The 18,725-nt window shown below is 30.9% G+C and overlaps 1 protein-coding gene across 7 annotated transcripts in view; it reads left to right on the top strand.

Annotated features, from left to right (window-relative positions):
- LOC111416025 (myoblast city) overlaps positions 1-18,725 on the top strand; it is a 39,516-nt gene that overhangs the window by 11,333 nt on the left and 9,458 nt on the right. For 4 of the 7 annotated variants that reach the window (XM_023047961.2, XM_023047959.2, XM_023047967.2 and 1 more), the window contains exons 5-13: positions 48-348; positions 408-731; positions 792-966; positions 6,658-6,795; positions 7,152-7,307; positions 14,029-15,156; positions 15,215-15,557; positions 15,631-16,286; positions 16,345-16,424. In XM_023047961.2, the coding sequence (XP_022903729.1) occupies positions 48-348; positions 408-731; positions 792-966; positions 6,658-6,795; positions 7,152-7,307; positions 14,029-15,156; positions 15,215-15,557; positions 15,631-16,286; positions 16,345-16,424 (3,301 nt within the window). The remainder of the gene's footprint in view (positions 1-47; positions 349-407; positions 732-791; positions 967-6,657; positions 6,796-7,151; positions 7,308-14,028; positions 15,157-15,214; positions 15,558-15,630; positions 16,287-16,344; positions 16,425-18,725) is intronic. The other 3 variants (XM_023047960.2, XM_023047963.2, XM_023047962.2) reach the window with 3 other exon arrangements.

Here is an 18,725-nt window from a genome sequence, read left to right as displayed (position 1 = left end):
ATTAAATTAATTAATAAATAATTAAATTTAATCATTTATTTTTTTAGTTGATTTATTGGGGTTATTAAACTGGGTTAGCCATAAAAATAGTTTAAGATCATGTTTGCAAAGTTTAAAAGAAGTTATTTTAAAAAATGGCGAAGAAGTAGTTAAGTTTTTTCAGGACATTCTCGACGCTCTCTTCGACATTTTAATGGATAACACGGAAACAGATGAATATGATGAGCTAGTTTTTCAATGTTTATTATCAGTAATTGGTTTGGTGAGTAATGATTGGAAATACGCTCATTTTGAACCCGTTTTGGATCTTTATATTAAAGAAAGTTTTAGTGCCACTTTAGCTTATAAGTAAGTTTAAACACTTTTTTTCAACTAATTCCAATTAATAATTATTTAATTTGTTTTAGAAAATTAATGGGTGTTATTCAAACGTATATAAAAAATACTTTGGATAAAAATGAAGAACAAAAAGCTTTGTTATTCAAAACGATGCGTTCATTACAGTACATAGTTAGGTTCATTGTTCGTTCAAGACTTTTGTACATCAAATTGAACCCAGATTTGAGCGAGGAAGACGATTTTGAATCAATCCTCCGCGATCTTCTTGATAGTATCATTAGTCTGATGAATGAGGCTTCCAACTCTGTGCTGAAAGAGCAAGGCGCGTGTTTAAAATATTTGCCAAGTACAACGCCTGATATCTTACAAGTTTATGAACCAAGGAAATTAAGGTAACTTTTATTGGTAAATTGTTTAAAGATGTTTTTGTAATTTCTGTGTCTTTTTTAAAGTATTTTTTATTGTAACTTACTTAATACTATCCCAAACAACAAGTTGACAAAACAGAAGATGATGACCATCAACGAGCTGGTTCATAGTCAATTGTTCCAATATCCCGAATGTAGACGTGTACTTACACCGTATATTACAAAACAAATTAAGAAATTGATTGAACTTACAGAGGAGGTATTTAATTTATTGCATTTGAAAAAGAATTTTGTATATGTTGCTTTTTATTATTATTTTAATTTGTCTTTTTTAATACACAATTTATTTACGATTTAATTTACATTAAAATTGAAGTGAATCATTCCAAATTTAGTTTTTATTATGTTTGCAAATAAATTGTGTATTAATTAAGTATCTCAATTACAATATAGTAATATGTCTTAAAATCGCCAACAGAGCTTTTTATCAAAGTTAAAGATTGCTAAAGTCTGCATTTTTATTCCAGCTCTCAATTAAAAAATTTTGCAATATTATGGTTTCTTAATAAAAAATGTTTTATTAACTATTCAATGGCTCTGTTGGTATTTAAGGACGCATATATAAGCAGTGCGCATTAAAGTAAGCCCCTCTTATCAAATTTAAAAATGGGTTATATCAATTTGAGGTGACATGCCGATTTATATTTTTATTAGCATAAATATTTTGTTATCAAAAATGTGTTATCACTTAATTTTCTAAAAAATGCATCAACACTGTTATTTCAATTGGAACTTTGTATAATCTTAATATCGAAATGAGAGCTATAGATCATCTTTTTTACACGAAAAATAAGAACTGAGGATAATGTGAATTATCCTCATCAATGCTTTGATCATATACAGGAAGAACATCATAATTCTCAATAGAAACATCATTGCGTCCACATAGGAAGACTCGTTTACGCTTTGATGGTGGTTTTGCATTTACTAGAATTGTTACCAACAGTTTTGTAATTGTTTCTAGAAGTTGTGAAGTTGCACCATTTGGATGCTATATGTTGCCAAATTGTGCCCTCATCCAAATTTCTGTAGATACTCAGTTGAGAACGATAAATAAAGCAATTGCGATATCATCCAATTGAATAAAGGGTCCATTCATCATAAGGGTTGCCATGAGGCAAAAGAGCTCGAAATCTTAGTATCTGCACCGCTTGAGTCACGGTTTCTGGTGTAGGTATCTCAAGTTTAAGTGATAACAATTAATATTCTCATAGTACAAAGAATTCTGATTGAATAAGTACTGTTTTTGAGTGAAAAGACTAAATTCTGCTTGTAGAAAACTAAATATGACTTGCAAAATGCTAGATAGCTTGTTGAACACTATATTCTGCTTGTAGATAATTAAATATTGCTTGCAGAAAAGTAAATACTGCTGGCAGAAGAACTGATATTGTTTGCACACGATTAATTACTGCTGGCAGAAGAATGAATAGTGTTTGCAGACGACTAGGTACTACTTGCAGAAGATTAAATAGTGCTTACAGAAGAGTAACTACTGCTGAGGTACTGCTTGCAAAACTCAAAGCTGAATATTACTCGAGAAATGTATCTTAAATGATTTTATAACAAGTTTTTTATGAGACAGATTTAGCTTCATTTAACTTGATTCTTCATCGCTTGGTCCAGTTGTTAATTTTTTAACTGACGTTGGGTACATAGTTTAATCTAAAAGATGCATTAATAAGCAAAAATGATTCGGCAAAAAATTATCTTCAAAATATTCAGCGTATCGTTTAGCTTCTGCGTTTTTAATTGGTATATTCTGCTGGATTGGCTTCTTGATAGCTTTTCAAAGTGAATAGTCAATTTTACTAACACTTGACAGTTTACGTAAATAGTCACTGACCTTTAATGAGTTATCTTCAATTTATCTTCATTATTTAGTAGAATCTTATCAGTTGGTGATCTAATTTGATGCCAGATTCTTCTTCGGTTTCTTATACTCCATTGAACCACCTAGAAGATAATCTTGAATAGGTGTGTACAGATTATGAATTATGTCTTTTTTGATCATAACCAAGATCTTTTATAGACAAAATTTTCCTGCATCGACTGTAGTTTTTGAGTTATAACAAGTTTTGTAACAATAAATATACCGTTTTGGTGATTAGCACCTTATATCTACATAACATTGAATAGGGTTGCACAGAATATGGATTATGTATTTTTTGATCATAACCAATATTTTATATGTATAACATTTTCCATCATCGATTTTAGTTTCTTAGATATAATGAAAGGGTACATTGGAATGCCGATCAAAACTCGATAATCACAATAACGCCAGATCTACAGATTATTGTATTAGAGGTAGCTTTGTCTTGATAATATCATTACAAATTCCATATCAATATCACAGCTGTGTCGATTATAATGTATTTCGAATCCATCTTGCAGTTTTAAGCATGGTCAAATTTAGTCTTCCTATTGATTGAATGAAATAGATTTTCAATTTAGAAAAATTTCAAAATAATCTGTTGAGAATATTATCTGTAGAATCTATAAGCTGTAAGCCCAATTAAATATTAATTATAAAAATATTGGACATCAAATGTCAAAATCCACCGAAAATAACAGTTTTATTTATAAAAGTATTTTGCAATTGCCGCATTTTTATTAATTTAATTGTGAATAAGATGGTGAACATTTCTACTTTTGTCATTCTATATGAAAGAGACTTATCTAAAAACCAATTAAATCATTTTGGGGAAAAACAAAAGTGATAACAAATATTTAACAACAAAGTATATGCTAATAGAAATTCGTGTATGAAGTCATATAAAACCTAATAGTCTAGGGGGGTTCTTCTTAAGCGCACTGTATACAGGTGGCTATAAATAGTCGATTTATTTCTTATCTATGTGCTTTAGTGATGGCGTCAAAATAAAGTCACTATACAGTGTGTCCAGATCATCATTGGTATATCGGATATTATAAGAGATAGAGCAACGGTTAAATGGGGAATGTTTCGCAGAATTCAATGCTCGCAACAAATTATATTTCAAATTCATTCTGACTTTTTTCGTTTTTGAGATATTTTGAAAAAACTGAAATTTGCTGACTTTAATTTTTTCCAATAAGTCGATAATCATAATGCAACTGCTTTTAAATTTTTATATTGTGAAGAGGCTTTTTTAAGACTAGCTTTTTGGTCTGAACAGAAACTATCGATATTCATTTCAACTTGGAAATTATTAGCGCCGATTAATTTTTTTTATTAATTAATTTTTTGTCCATATCTCTGGTATAACTGAAGATTTATTAGGCATGTTATACATTATTGAAAAGCTCTTTTTAGGGACTATTTAACTAACCAAAAATACAATATGGCCGTCATAAGAAAAACAAAAGTCGGCGCTAATAACTTGGAAACAAATAAATATCGATAATTTCTGTTCAGACCAAAAAGCTAGTTTTAAAAAAGTGTCTTAACAATGTAAAAGTTTAAAAGCAGTTGCATTAGGCGTTATCGACTTAATTCAGTTTTTTCAAAATATCTCAAAAACGAAAAAAGTCAGGATAAATTTGAAATATGATTTGTTGCGAGCATTGAATTCTGCAAAACATTCCCCATTTAACCGTTGCTCTAACTCTTATAATATCCGATACACCAATGGTGAGCATCGAAATCTGGACACACTTTACATTCTGTCAGTTTTTTAAGTACAATAATGACATTTTATTAAACATTTTTTTTAAAATACTAAATATCAGGAAAACTATTAAAGTTAGACATATAACATACTTATCATTAATTAAAGGGAACTTGATGAGCAATTCAACTAGCACACAACATACAGGGTGTTCCATTTAAAAAACTTAAGCAAAAGCCATCTGAAAAACATCAAAAGTAACTGAGGTTTTTAAACAGCCTGTGTATTGTATCTAATATCCTTGAATACTATCATCTACCTACTGGCTTTGACTATTGTCTGACGTAGTTTCAAAGCAAAATCGGATAAAATGTCGTTTTTACATCGTTTTTAAAAAGATCCTGTAATGGGCACATTTTGGAAGAACAATTGAATATCTCAGGAACTATGAACGCTGTGAAATAGTAACATATACGGTTGTATAAACAAATTTAGTTGTATTCATAATATGATAAAATATACAGGTGTTCCATTTAAAAAAATTGGTGAGTCAAACAATTTTTTTGTTTTTCAAACGGTTTAGTAACTATTGACTGCTGGGATACTAATAACTTACCCTGTGTATGATAAATATATGATAAAACTAGAACTAACACTAGCACTATCACCAGAACTAATACAAGACCTATTCTGAAAAAGGTTTCTGTATGACAGTATTTAAAAAAAAAACGCAGTTTTAAGAAACTCGAAAGTTTCTAGTTCTAGGTGTAGTGTTAGTTTTAGTGATAGTGCTAGTGTTAGTTCTAGTTTTAGTTCAAAATAAATATCTCTTTTGTATACATACACTATTTATTATCCCACCATTTATTTTTATTGTATTTTACATTACTTGTATTACAAAACTAAAATATTCATACATACAGCTTTACCCTTATTTCTATATAAACAAACAAAACAACAAGATAAGCAATTAATAAAGTTAAAGCAATTTTTATATAAATATCCATTATGAACATGTATTTCAATATGAACCACTAAGATCAGTTTTATAAAAAATATATTCTATACCTACATCAAATTACTTTTTATTTTTGTAACATGGGAATTAAAGAAAATGTAGATTAACGTCTAACATGGACGTGTTAGAATCTGAGACTCAGTTAATGTAATCAAAAAGTAACACAAAGTATTTTATTTGTTATTGCAAGAAATCAAAAATATATATTTTAGAGTCAATTTATTTTCTCGTTTCATACTATAACAAATATGTGACTTAGAGAAAATAAATTACATGAATCTTTCGACTATTTGTAGCCACAATGTATTTTTAAGTATTTAATTTTGTAATAATGATATGCTATATCATTATAACTAAAAAAAACCGCTGCTGCTTCTATTTTATTTTCATTATTTTACATTTATTTTAACCCTAGCATATATCTTCGCATGATGTGTGACAATTTGTGCACCACGTTTTGTTCGTCTTTATTTAAATGTTTTGTTTTATTTTTTTATTTATTTTTTTTTGTTGTGACGTTCTATATTTTATATTTCGTTTTCAAACATTTAAATACCCACGTATTAATTTCCTATAATTCTTTAAAAAGCAGCTATAGGATATTGAGTGAGTATCCAAGAAATATTTTAATGTTTGAAAACACTTAACCAATAAAAAACAGTTATGTCTTATTTTCCTCTGTGCACAGAGTTACTTTGGCAACTAAGAATAAAAACGCGTCACACTGTTTTTCTCAACTTTCCCAAAGATGCAATATTTTCCTTTCTGACGTTGATGTTGACCCAAGGTGCGCCAATTTTCTTCTATTTCTTCTATTCGTATTTAATTTCAAAAAAAAACTGTATTTGTTTGCCTCTTGTTTGCTTTTTTATTTTGTAGATAAACTTTGCATGAATAATTTTGTTTTGCTAAAACCACCAATATGTTTTATGTCATGTATTTTTAATTGTCTGGTTGAGGTGCGAATGCTTTTATGCCTCAAATTAAAAAAAAAAAACTTTTGTACAAAATTTTTTTTATATTTATTAATTTTTTATTAATTATTAGCATGTATAATTTTTTTATTTCACACAAATTTAATTTTTAAGTAGATTATTTTTAACTTTTTAAGTTAAAGTTAACACTTAAAATTAAATATGTAGAACTACAATCTAACACTACATGTTTTTGGTACGTAAGTCTTCCAACACCTTTTTTTTATAATAAATTGGTGTACATGTAGTGGTGTTTAAAAAAAGGAAGAAACGTAGTTGTGTAGCGGTTAAGTGGGCGTTTGTAGGGTCAGGCAATTCCAGGACAGGATCGGATGAACAAGACTTCGTTAGCCAAAGTAGCTCGCGTGCTGGGAGAGACTGAAACGGATATTAACCAGCATAAGGGATATTCCGAAGAGGTGAACTTCGATAGAACTTCACAGGTTTATACTAATTGCATGTTAATTTATCAAAAAAACAAACAATTTCTAAAGTTTTCAAAAACAAATCTTTATTATTTTTGAATAAAGATGTGCATTATTTTTATTAAACTAAGTTTTTGTTAGAAATTGTATGAAACTTCATACTCATTTAAGCATTAACAACAATCATGTGTGGAAAACAAATTTTCTTTTTCATTTCTTTTCGTGAAAAATGAAAAAATTGTTAGAAACACATCGCTTTCACGCATACAGCTAGAATTAAGTAGACTCATCAAACGCATATTAACACATTTTAAATTAGTTAAAATTAAATCGTTTACTAACTACTTGGTTTTTTCTCGCTTTTTAACGCGTAGGTGGAATTGTGTATAAAAATTCTTAGCGATATGTTGAATTTGCTTTTCCATGATAAGTCTCATTCTACTTACGATGATATAAAGGAAATTATTACCGTGGATTTACATTTGGTTGTTCAAACCCTGATTAAAATGAATCGACAAAATCCTCACTTGGTAAGTTTAAAATACAGTTGATTTCGCTTAATTGGGACATATCGATATTAATAATTTTTTAAAATATCTTAATAAAATGTGGTATGGAACATACAAAACAAACTATGTATATAAAAAAATGTATATTTTAAGTTAAAATAACAATAATAATAGAATATAAACACTAAAAACCAATTAAGCATATAAGATATAAGCATATTCTTGTTTGCTTTTAATTCTTTTTAGTGATGATTTTCTACATATAAAATATAAAATGGTCCAGGATCCCATTTTATATGCAGAACTTCTTTATTTTCGTTCTATACATCATTATCTTTTCTGGAATAATTATTTTTTCTTAAGGCCTCAAACTCTGCTTCAGTCATTAAAGATAATTCGATGGCAGGTTGCTGTTTTTTAATTAGTTCCACCACACCAGGGTGATCATGAAGCTATTCGTGTAGTAATGAATCAATTTCCGTGGTGTCGACTAATTTCCTTCAATTCCCTCTGACCTCAGCTTAGCTTTCCGTGATAACATAGCTTTAAAGACATAAGTAGTTAATATTTTCTTCCCATCTGCAATCAGCAAGGAATCGTATAGTTCGATGGCATGTATTAACTGCCTTTTCTTCTTCAATGTCGTTTATTACGGGCAACCTAGTTGCGATAGTTATCAAATCAAATTTCCCGCTTATATTTACAACTTCTAATTGACAATCTAGTTTTGAAAATATTTATTACCGTTTTAGTAGCTTCTATATAGTTATAATGGTATTCTTTATATCTTTTAAATTAAAATTCTGTAAAATTATCTATTTTATCTAACTTACGTTGAGTTTTATTGCTATCATGTCTTGTATTGGTGTTGTCCTTGGATATATTTCTATGAAAACTTCTTAGTTCCTTTATTTGAATGGGCATCTCATTATTCGGAAATCTTACCCACCTGCAATTCGACTTGGCAGGTGGGTAACCCAGGAAAATTATTTAGTAAAAATCTAGTGTAAATAGAATGACGTGTTCACACTTTCGTATCGTTTTTTCTTATTACATTAATTTACACTCAACTTATACTAAACATAATGCTAACGTTGCAACTCTGAACCTTCTTATGTTTCATAACAACCTTACTTTTGGATAAAAATACAAAATAAACATTTTTACTCACTTGAACGAGTATTTAAGGTAATTTAGCAAAATTAATTTTCGAAAATAACGAATATGTATTCAAGGTATTCAAGATATCCACAAGTTCCTGGTCTATGAGTGGTCGTTTTATATCCCAATTTTGATTTCGTCACTATCACTGCCTTTCTACATGTTCCCACATTTATTATCTATGAGGTGTGTCTTTTTGTTATGAAAACATGATCAATTTGATTCGTCCTGGTTGTTCCTGTGATCTGCCACGTACCCTTATAGGTGTTCTTTCTTTGGAAGTCTGCGTTCTTTGTGTTTATTGCCATGGCGTTAGCCATTTGGCACAGTCTTGTTCCGTTCGGGTTTATTTCATAATGCAATCCCATTATTTCTGTTGCGTATAATTCTTTACCTATCCTTGCTTAAAGTTACTCACTATTATCAGCAAATCATATCCTGTCCATAGAAAACGTTCTTTAAAAAAGTCTTGTCTTCCACTATAGAATATTGAAAAATTCTTCTTATCTACTAGATATCCTTAAATCGTTGTCCTCCTGTCGTTGCTGAGATTGTCTATTGGCGTCCGTTGTGAAGATGCGTGAAAACGAAAGTGTATCACGTCTTTGTACTTGCTTTCGTGCATGTCCTGAAGGGACCAGATGATTTAGTTGTTGCGGAAAGTCGACCATGAAAGATCTGCTCATCGAGACTTGTGCTGTGGTGAGTTCGATTTTTGGATCTACCTTAGCACAAAGAATAAATCAGTTGCCAAAATTGAAAGAAAAACGGAAAAAATAGGCGATGGTGGGTTAGAATAGAAAGTGGATACTTAAAAGCAAATAATTTGGTTGATAGGAAGCTAAGAAATAATTACACTCAGAGCTGTAACAAGTACATAGGAAAAGTACTCCCAGTAACCAGTACAAGTAGCGCTATAAATTATTTTTACTCCAAGTAATAAGTAACAAGTGTTTTTAAAAAGTACTTTTAGTAATAAGCAATTTTACTTGAAACTAAAATTTCAAGTACCCAGTATAAAGTAATTATAACCCTTGAATGTACATATAATTCTCCTGTACTGAGTAATCATACGCAGTAGAACAGTGTTATTCACTCAGCTGCACTAACTTGAAATAACCGACTCGCGTCGACGCTGCGCCGGCCAGTCGCCAATACCATACAAGATTAAACACGTTTCTCTGACCGCAACTATCAAAACTTATTGAAACATCAAAAATACAAACTGCGAATTATTTTGCATAATTTAAATTTTGAAATAGTAAAGAGATGGGATGGGAATTAGGAATGAATCTAACAATATGTAGTGAATGGTTAATGATAAGGTATAAACTATCACTGTTGAGTATATAACTAATATACGTATGATGATAAATGTTAGGTATAAGTAAACTTAAAAAAATTGTTATTTTACTTACTATTGAAAGTACTGGAAGTAGATAAACTACTTGGAGTAAACAAATAGTTCTTCAAGTACTTCTTATGTCAAACAAGTAACAAGTATCCAGTACATTTTAAGCTAAATACTGAAAGTACAAGTATTAAGTACCCACAATTTGAAAGTACCAGCAGTAAACTACTTAAAGTGAAAAAGTACTTAACACTTTACTTGCAGTACATGTTTACTGCAAGTAGCTCAACTCTGATTACATTGAGGATTTTTAATATTTGCTACGAATGTCTGAACGCGAGTTTGATTACCTTCTGGAAGGGGTTTCACCACTGATTTTAAAATGAGATACAAATATGACACAAGCAGTAAACGTTGAAACAAAATTTATGGTTACTTTGCGATCAGGTCTTTGCTACAGGTCAAACCAGATAATTTTTGGCTTGTAAACGTCATCATTTCCGACTCCAGACTGCACACTTTTCTTCAACTCCTTACAGTATGAACTCTTTAGGTTTTTAAATTTTGAAATAACATCTTTCGGCCCAAATCTACGAATATTAAGAGCGTTAGAAATTCTCTCAGCTGCTACCATTCTCAAATTTCGCCTTCTGTAGTCTTCGATAGTTGCATCAACTAGCATACAATTCGATAAACTGCATGGTCTCATTTTCTTGTAATTTAATAACACGACTTTTCATTGTATTATTGGTTGTCGTCTTGAACCGGTATACGCGAGCGAACTCACGACAAAAACCAAATCAGTTTGATATGAAATGTGAGCTCCAAGCTTGCCAATGATGTCAGCAGCTAATCCACGACACTTTCTTCACACGGAGAGGGTTCCTCGAAAGCGGGCCTCACGATTCTAAAGCTGTTTAAGTTTCGTAGCTATTTTATTTAAGCCCCTAATAGTCTGAGGACCATTTCTCCCATCTCAGATGAGGTTGGTTAGATTACCAGGATTTACTGTTATCTCTTCCTGTACAATTGTGTTGTGGTTCGCATGCACTACCCCCTTAATAATCATCAGGCAGGCGTTTTCAAACGATATTGAACGGATAAAACGATGACCGACAGACTGGTGCAACATTTCAGCACTGGTTCAGTCGAAAGTCGCATCACTACATAAAAGCCATAAAAATATGATGAATGATGTCACTACATATTGTACCATGTTTGAAGAATTACAATTGGTTTTTATTGTATTGGGCGAGACAGCTCGATACCCCAGTACCATACAGTAACAAGTCAAAATTTAAAGTTTTGAGATAACTACTATTTGAAAATGCAGGTGACATAAAAATACCGATAGTCTAATTATCCTTGATTTTAATTAACTTCTGAACTGGCTCATAACCATTGAATCACTTGATACATTTGTGAGTATTGTCCAATAAAAAAAAAATTACCTGATTACCGTAAAAACAGAAGTCTGATATTAGTTGTTACGTTATTGAATTAAATATGGTAATGTAATAAAAATATATATTGCAACAAGTATAGAAATAATTCATAAAAAAGATAAGAACGCATTTATTATGAGTAATATCAAAAATACAAATATTGTATAAAAAATACTTAATTTGGAGAACAATATATTCATGAAATATAAAATTATTCATCCTCGGACTCTGTCTCAGATTTGCTGGTGTTTGAAGTCATTAAACATTCATAAAAGGGCCAGTGTACACTTTTGATAGCATTTTCGGCGCACAATTCCATTAAATTCTTTTTTTTGTCCAAAGAAATTGTGGGAGGATTTGTATAAGCTGGAGTGAGGTCCAAGACATTCCTGTTATTTCGCAATCTCAGACTTTTTCGCACCTGAATTTTTTGGAATGATTCTTGTCCATAAGATGTCTTGTATTGAATTGTAAAAGGTTCTTCCTTTTCTACTCTAAATACTTTGATATCCTTCCAATTTACTTTTTCTTTATCAGTGTTTATGTTGATCAATGACATTGATCATCTCTTAGGTTCTCTTAGCTTTATCTTCTTAGGTTCAAGATGATCTTCAAATTTCTGTTTAATAAGTTTTTTACTCTCTTCGCTCCCATTTTTGTAGTTTTCACATAAACTGCATTGGTCCTTTTTGGGGATATGAAATCCTATGTTTGTTTCAGTATTTAAGACTTGGCGCAGTTTTAACGCAGTCTTCGACGTACAGTCTGTACATAGTACTGATATTTAAACTTCCGTCCAAGTATTCTTTATTGGTCCGCGCTCGACAATAATGAGAACTCACACTGGGAAAAGAATTTATATGCGTCCTAATATCGTCCTTTATATCCTCCCGTATTGCTTTATCACTTTTACGTTTTCCTCTTTGGTCTTTGTTTATGCCTCCTTGCACATTTCTTTTCTTAATCGTGGTAAAAATTATTCTATTGTTTATGGCCAAAGTATTTTTGAAGAATGTTTTACATACTTGGATACGGCGTTCATCAATTGAAAATGTATATCTCACATTTTTTGAGCGATTGCTACCAGGTTTAGAAGCTCGATACTCAGGATTTATGCAATCAGACATACATTTATTCAGGAAAGACCTTTGCTGCTCGATATCACCCAATCTCCAGTAATATTCAAATAAATTCTTTCTCTCTTCTGTAATATTAGAGCGACACTTTAGTCTACATTTTTCTGAACAGGGATCTTTCATTTTCTTTGCAACAACGTTTTTTCCCTTTGTACTAACATATTCTTGTCCAATATTTCTTCTCTTCTTCCGGGTATTTTTTTCCCAAGATTCGGGATTTCTCGTTCGTTTTCTTGTTAATTTTTTCTTTGGCTTAGTATTGTTATCGGCTGGGTCTGTGATTTCCTGTTCACTTTCTATTATCGTATTTTGATTTTCCATCTTCAAATCTTCATGATTTACCTCCCCTAAAATAGATTCTTCATCACATTCAGACAACGTATCAGAAGGACAGTAATTTTTGTCTTTGATACTATCGTCACTATCAAAATCGGTATTAACAGTCGTGTTCAAATTTTCTCCGACTGGGTCTTCTTCTTCATACACATTATCTTGTTTATTTCTACTTACATCTGTTTCAAAACTTTCTTCAATTACAACTTTGTCTTTTCTTTCATCCACATCATAATATGTTATGTCTTGATTTAGTATGACAGGTGGTGAACATGTCTCCTGATTCTAAAAGAAATTCAATAAAATTTCGTGGAGGAAATATTAGATTGTTAAAAATTATTTTATGTTTGTTTTAAACTTTGACAGAAAAGCCAAACAAGTAAGACTGAGAATAACTTGTAAATGAGTAGGTAAATGTAGAGTAGGTAATAGGTTTGTTCCAACCAGCGATTTGACTCGTCGTGGACTCGTCAAATGCAATCGCACAGTTAAATAATGCAATGAAATCCGCTGAAATGTGACGACATTACTTGACATGTGCGATTGCATTTGACGAGTAACGGACGAGTCCGACCGCTTGTTGGAACAAACCTAATGATTTGCTCAACTTATACCTTTGGTTTAAGAATTATAAATTTTTTGTTTTATTTTTAGGTTTTGTCAGTATAATTTTCAAAAGCAGTAACTACTTACCACTATCGCATTGGCATTCTCTTCACCAGTTGAAATAGTTGCTAACCTAGCTATATACATCATTCTAGACTCATTATGCAGTTTTTTGTGCAGTTTTTACTAAATTTTCACTCATTTCGAACCACACTCAGATTGAGTACAACTCTTTACTCTATAAGTTTCTTAAACTATTTCAGTTCAAGAAAGTAACAAGTAGAGTTGTTACCTTATTACTCTGAATTTTGAACAAAGCATTTGCAAAACAAATTCAACACTGTAACAACTTGAGTTGTTACGCTTTAGATTTACAGAGTCAAACTAATTCTATACAGTAACTGGCGCCGTCTACTGGTTGTTCTTCTAAGCTTTAGTTGTTTCTCTATAGCATCGAGTAGATACAGTTCAAACTAGCATTAGCCGTACATAACTAAAAATTTACATTTTTTGACTTGTTACGGTGTGGTTCTGGGGTATCGAGCTGTCAAGATGGCGATTGTCGCCATTAAGCGGAAAGCTGTCCCAATTAAGCGATTAAAATATACATTAATTAGATAGTTTAAATCCTTACTTTGAAATTTGTCCCAAATAAGCGGTGGTCTCAATTAAGCGAAATCGATCGTATTAATTAAAATCGTTTGTTTTAGGGAAATTTAGCAGCAGTAATGTTAGATATTTTCCGTCAAATGACTGAAAAACATTACGATCAATACATAAAGCAATTAACTGAAACGATCCATAAACGTGAATTTCTCTCCGAAATTTTAATAGTATTCAAAGAACTAGTCAATCAATCCGTTTTCCCAGTAGATTGGTCTGAAATGATTATGCTGCAAAATCACATAATATTAAAAGCATTACGTTTCTGTTCGCGCACGATCAAAGAATATTTTTTCGAAAATTTCGACCAACAATCTTGGAGTAACTTCTTCCACAGCGCAATCGCTTTTATGACTCAACCGGCTTTACAATTAGAAAATTTCTCAGCGAACAAACGGCTTCGCGTTTTAAGACGTTACAAAGATATGCGAAGAGAAATGGGATTTGAAGTAAAAGCGATGTGGTTTAATTTGGGAAAATACAAATTAAAATTTGTGCCAAATTTAGTTGGACTCATTTTAGAAATGACTTTAATACCGGAGGTAGAACTTCGCAAAGCGACAATTCCGATATTTTTCGATATGATGCAATGCGAATTTTATTCGTCAAAGCGTTTATTTGAAAGTTTTGGGAATACCAAACGAGATTCATCCGATATTAAAGGAAACTTTAATGATTTTGAAAACGAAATGATTTTGAAACTGGATGCTTTGGTTGAAGGTGGAAGCGGTGATGACAATTATAAGGATTTGTTTTTTGAAATTATGTACGATAAATGTTCGAATCATACATCGTTAAAAGACGGGGTTCGATTCGTTGAAATGATTAAAAGATTGATGGAGAGATTGTTGCAGTATAGACACGTTGTTAATGATGAAAATAAAGAGAATTGGATGAGTTGTACCGTAGATTTATTAGATTTTTATTCTGAAATTAAAAGAAAAGAAATGTATATTCGGTATGTTTATAAACTGTGTGATTTGCATAAAGAATGTATGAATTTCACCGAAGCTGCTTTTACTTTGCAATTGCACACGAAATTATTAGAGTGGTCAACTGATCCTTTATCGCCACTTTTAAGAATTGATAGAGATAAATATCGATCAGCCAAAAATCATAGGGAATTAAAAGAAATTTTATATCAAGAAATGATTGAATATTTTAGTAAAGGAAATGTAATTAAGTATGTTTTATGATTTAATTTTGTGTCTTCATGTTTTATTTTATTGTTAGATGTGGGAATGTGCTTTGGAGAAATGTCAAGAATTGGTGAAACAGTATGAAGAGGAAACGTTCGATTACGAGCAACTTTGTTCATTGCATAAACAAATGGCGGAATTTTATAGTAATATTATGAAGAATTATATTAAGAGACCATCACCGGAATATTTTCGTGTTGGTTATTTCGGGCAAGGATTTCCCAATTTTATAAGAAACAAAGTTTTTATTTATCGTGGAAAAGACTATGAAAGAATTTCCGAGTTTAGTGCGAGAATATTAAACATATTTCCTAATGCTACTAGTTTTAATAAATTAACACCTCCTGGTGATGATATAAAAGAATCTAATGGCCAATGTATCCTTATTATTTTATTACCAATATTAAATTTAAACATTCTTCTATTATAATTTCTTAATTTAAAATTTAGATATTCAAATAAACAAAGTTGATCCAGTAATGGATGATAAAAACCACAGATTTTCCGGAAAACCGGTTGCCGAACAAATCGTCGCTTATCACAAATTCAATCACATTCAAAAATTTAGTTTTTCAAGACCAGTATCAAAGAAACCACAAAATCAAGAAAACAATAACGAATTTGCTAATTTATGGCTAGAACGAACAATTTTATACACGTCATATTCGCTTCCGGGTATCTTACTCTGGTTTCCTGTGGTCTCTTCTAATACATACGAGATTTCACCACTTCAAAACGCCATTGAAACGATGGAAAAATCGAATAAAGATCTTAGAAATTTGATTTTACAATATAATCGAGATCCGAATGTTTCAGTGAAAGGGTTAAGTTTAAAAATTAATGGAATCGTCGATCCTGCCGTTATGGGAGGCATTATGAATTATGAAGAAGCCTTCTTTAACGACGATTATATTCAAAATAATCCTGATGACCATACTTTGATACAAAAATTAAAAGATTTGATCGCCGAACAAATTCCGTTGTTAGAACTTTGCATTGAAATTCATGGCGCTCGAGTTGAACCGTCTTTAAGGGCTTTACATCAGCGGATTGAGAAATGTTTTGCTGATATGAAGGACGATGTTATTGAAAAATATGGAAAAAAGGTAAAAATATTGCTATTCCAATTCCATTTTATTAATATAATATTCTTAATTTGTTTAGACTTCTGATTTAAAAATTGAAGTCACCATAAGACGACATCATAGTGTTTGTGTGGAATCCAAATCAGATTTCGCAAATGAGTAAGTACATTTTCACTTTCATAAAATTCATTGTTATTAAGTTATTTATTATTAAACAATATTAATTTTGATTAATGAATGGTGTTTGAAGATAATTGGTTTGTGTCATGTTATATATAGACAACAAGGTGGTACAAAAATGATTCATCATTTAATAGTAAAACTGAAAATGTTCACAAATGAATAAAGTGATACATTTCAACTGGCTAATATTCATTTCTCCATTGGCAATTAAAAACATGGAGTCAAAAAAACGCTTTGATGGGCTTTTAGAATACAATACTATGTATGGATTTTATCTGCCACATAAATCCAATTGTTAATCAAAATGAAAAAACCAATCTCAATCTCATTTTGAGCACAAATAAGGGATTTCGTGTCTTGTCAGGTGCTTCATATTTTGTCTTTTTCTCGGAGCATGTCTTAAATGTTGCTTGATTTCATTAATTTTTGAGGAGTAAATTACAATTGTAACATTTTCGGAGTGTCGTAAATCATATTAAAGGAAATACTTTTAATTTGGCATGAAAATTATCTTTTTATCTGAATATTTATCTTCCAAAATTTATCTTTTGACAAAAAACGACTTTTAACGAAAATTTTAGCGAATTTTTAAGACTTAATCGGTGAAAATTGAAAAATTCGAAAAAATTGTCGATCATTTCAAAAATTTATGTCACAAGAACTGAAAGTGATTTTTGAAAACGGCTTGTTGCATTCAAAAGAGGATACTTTAATTAATAATTGGTGATTTTTCCACAAGGATCCTTCAAGAAATTAATTTTATAGCAAATTTTGCAAGTTATCTATGAAAATTGCAACACCGAAAATTTGATCAGAAATTCAAATATTGTTTTCTCAAAAATTAAAACTTATTTTTCAAAACGGGTTGGTTCATTGGAAAGAGAACACATTTATTAACATTTTGGGAAATTTTCATACTCATATTCCAAGAAATCGATTTTATACGAATTTTTAAAACTTAATCGGCGAAAATTGCAAAATTCGAAAAAATTGTCGATTATTTCAAAAATTTATTTCTCAAGAACTAAAAGCGATATTTCAAAACGTCTTGTTGCATTAAAAAGAGGATACTTTAATTAATAACTGGTTATATTTCCACAACGATCCCTCAAGAAATTAATTTTATGGCGAATTTTGAAAATTATCGATGAAACTTGCAACATCGAAAATGTTATCAAAACTTCAAATATTGTTTTCTCAAAAACTGAAAGTTATTTTTCAAAACGGGTTGGTTCATTGGAAAGAGGACTCTTTTATTAACATTTTGGGAAATTTTCATACTCATATTCCAAGAACTGGATTTTATACTAATTTTTAAAACTTAATCGGCGAAAATTGAAAAATTCGAAAAAATTGTCAATCATTTCAAAAATTTATTTCTCAAGAACTGACAGTAATTTTTCAAAACAGCTTGTTGCATTAAAAAGAGGATACTTTAATTAATAATTGGTGATATTTCCACAAGGATCGTTCAAGAAATTAATTTTATAGCGAATTTTGCGAGTTATCTATGAAAATTGCAACATCGAAAATTTTATCCAAACTTCAAATATTGTTTTCTCAAAAACTGAAGTTATTTTTCAAAATAGGTTGGTTCATTGGAAAGAGGACAATTACGCATGAAGTGAAGCAAGGAGATGGGTTCGCTCTAACATCTTCAATTCGGGACTGGACTATCTTCTAAGAAGATTTTCTCCATCCTTCTCTGTTTACAGCCGATCTATTCCATATGCGGGCCCTGAAGATGTTTATTGCGTTTTCTGCTATTTTATCTTCTCATCTTTGACGCGGCTTTCCCGCCAGTCTCTTTCTATGCATTTGCTGTTGTGTGCTTTTTCAAAATTCTACTATCTTCCATCCTTATGGCATGCCCGGTCCACATTAACCTTGGAAACTTGCATAATTCTGTCAGTGGAGACTACTTCGTGATAAGTTGTTCTCTTTTATTGGATTTAGAAATCTTCTCAATATCTCTTAAAGATGTTCAACTTAGAGTCTCATTTTAAAGTTTTGATGGGTTGTTTATGATCCAAATATGCGAGGAAGTGCGAAGGATACATTGTTAGGTAGCATTATTCGTTTATGTAATTCCTCCACTATTGAGCCATCTTTGCTCAGCTCCACTCTCAGATATGTAAATTGTTCAACTGTTTTTATATTATCAACTAGTGTTATGTTTCATGTATACTTTGTATATTGGCTTCAAGGCCTATATATTTGGTGTGTGTTTTAAGATAGGCGTGGGCTTTCTCCGCATCCTCTTCTGCTCATATGATG

Source organism: Onthophagus taurus, chromosome 2 (assembly GCF_036711975.1).
Source record: "Onthophagus taurus isolate NC chromosome 2, IU_Otau_3.0, whole genome shotgun sequence".
NCBI classification, from domain to species: domain Eukaryota; kingdom Metazoa; phylum Arthropoda; class Insecta; order Coleoptera; family Scarabaeidae; genus Onthophagus; species Onthophagus taurus.
Note: the sequence above shows the minus strand (reverse complement) of the source record. Positions and strands in the feature narration are given on the sequence as shown.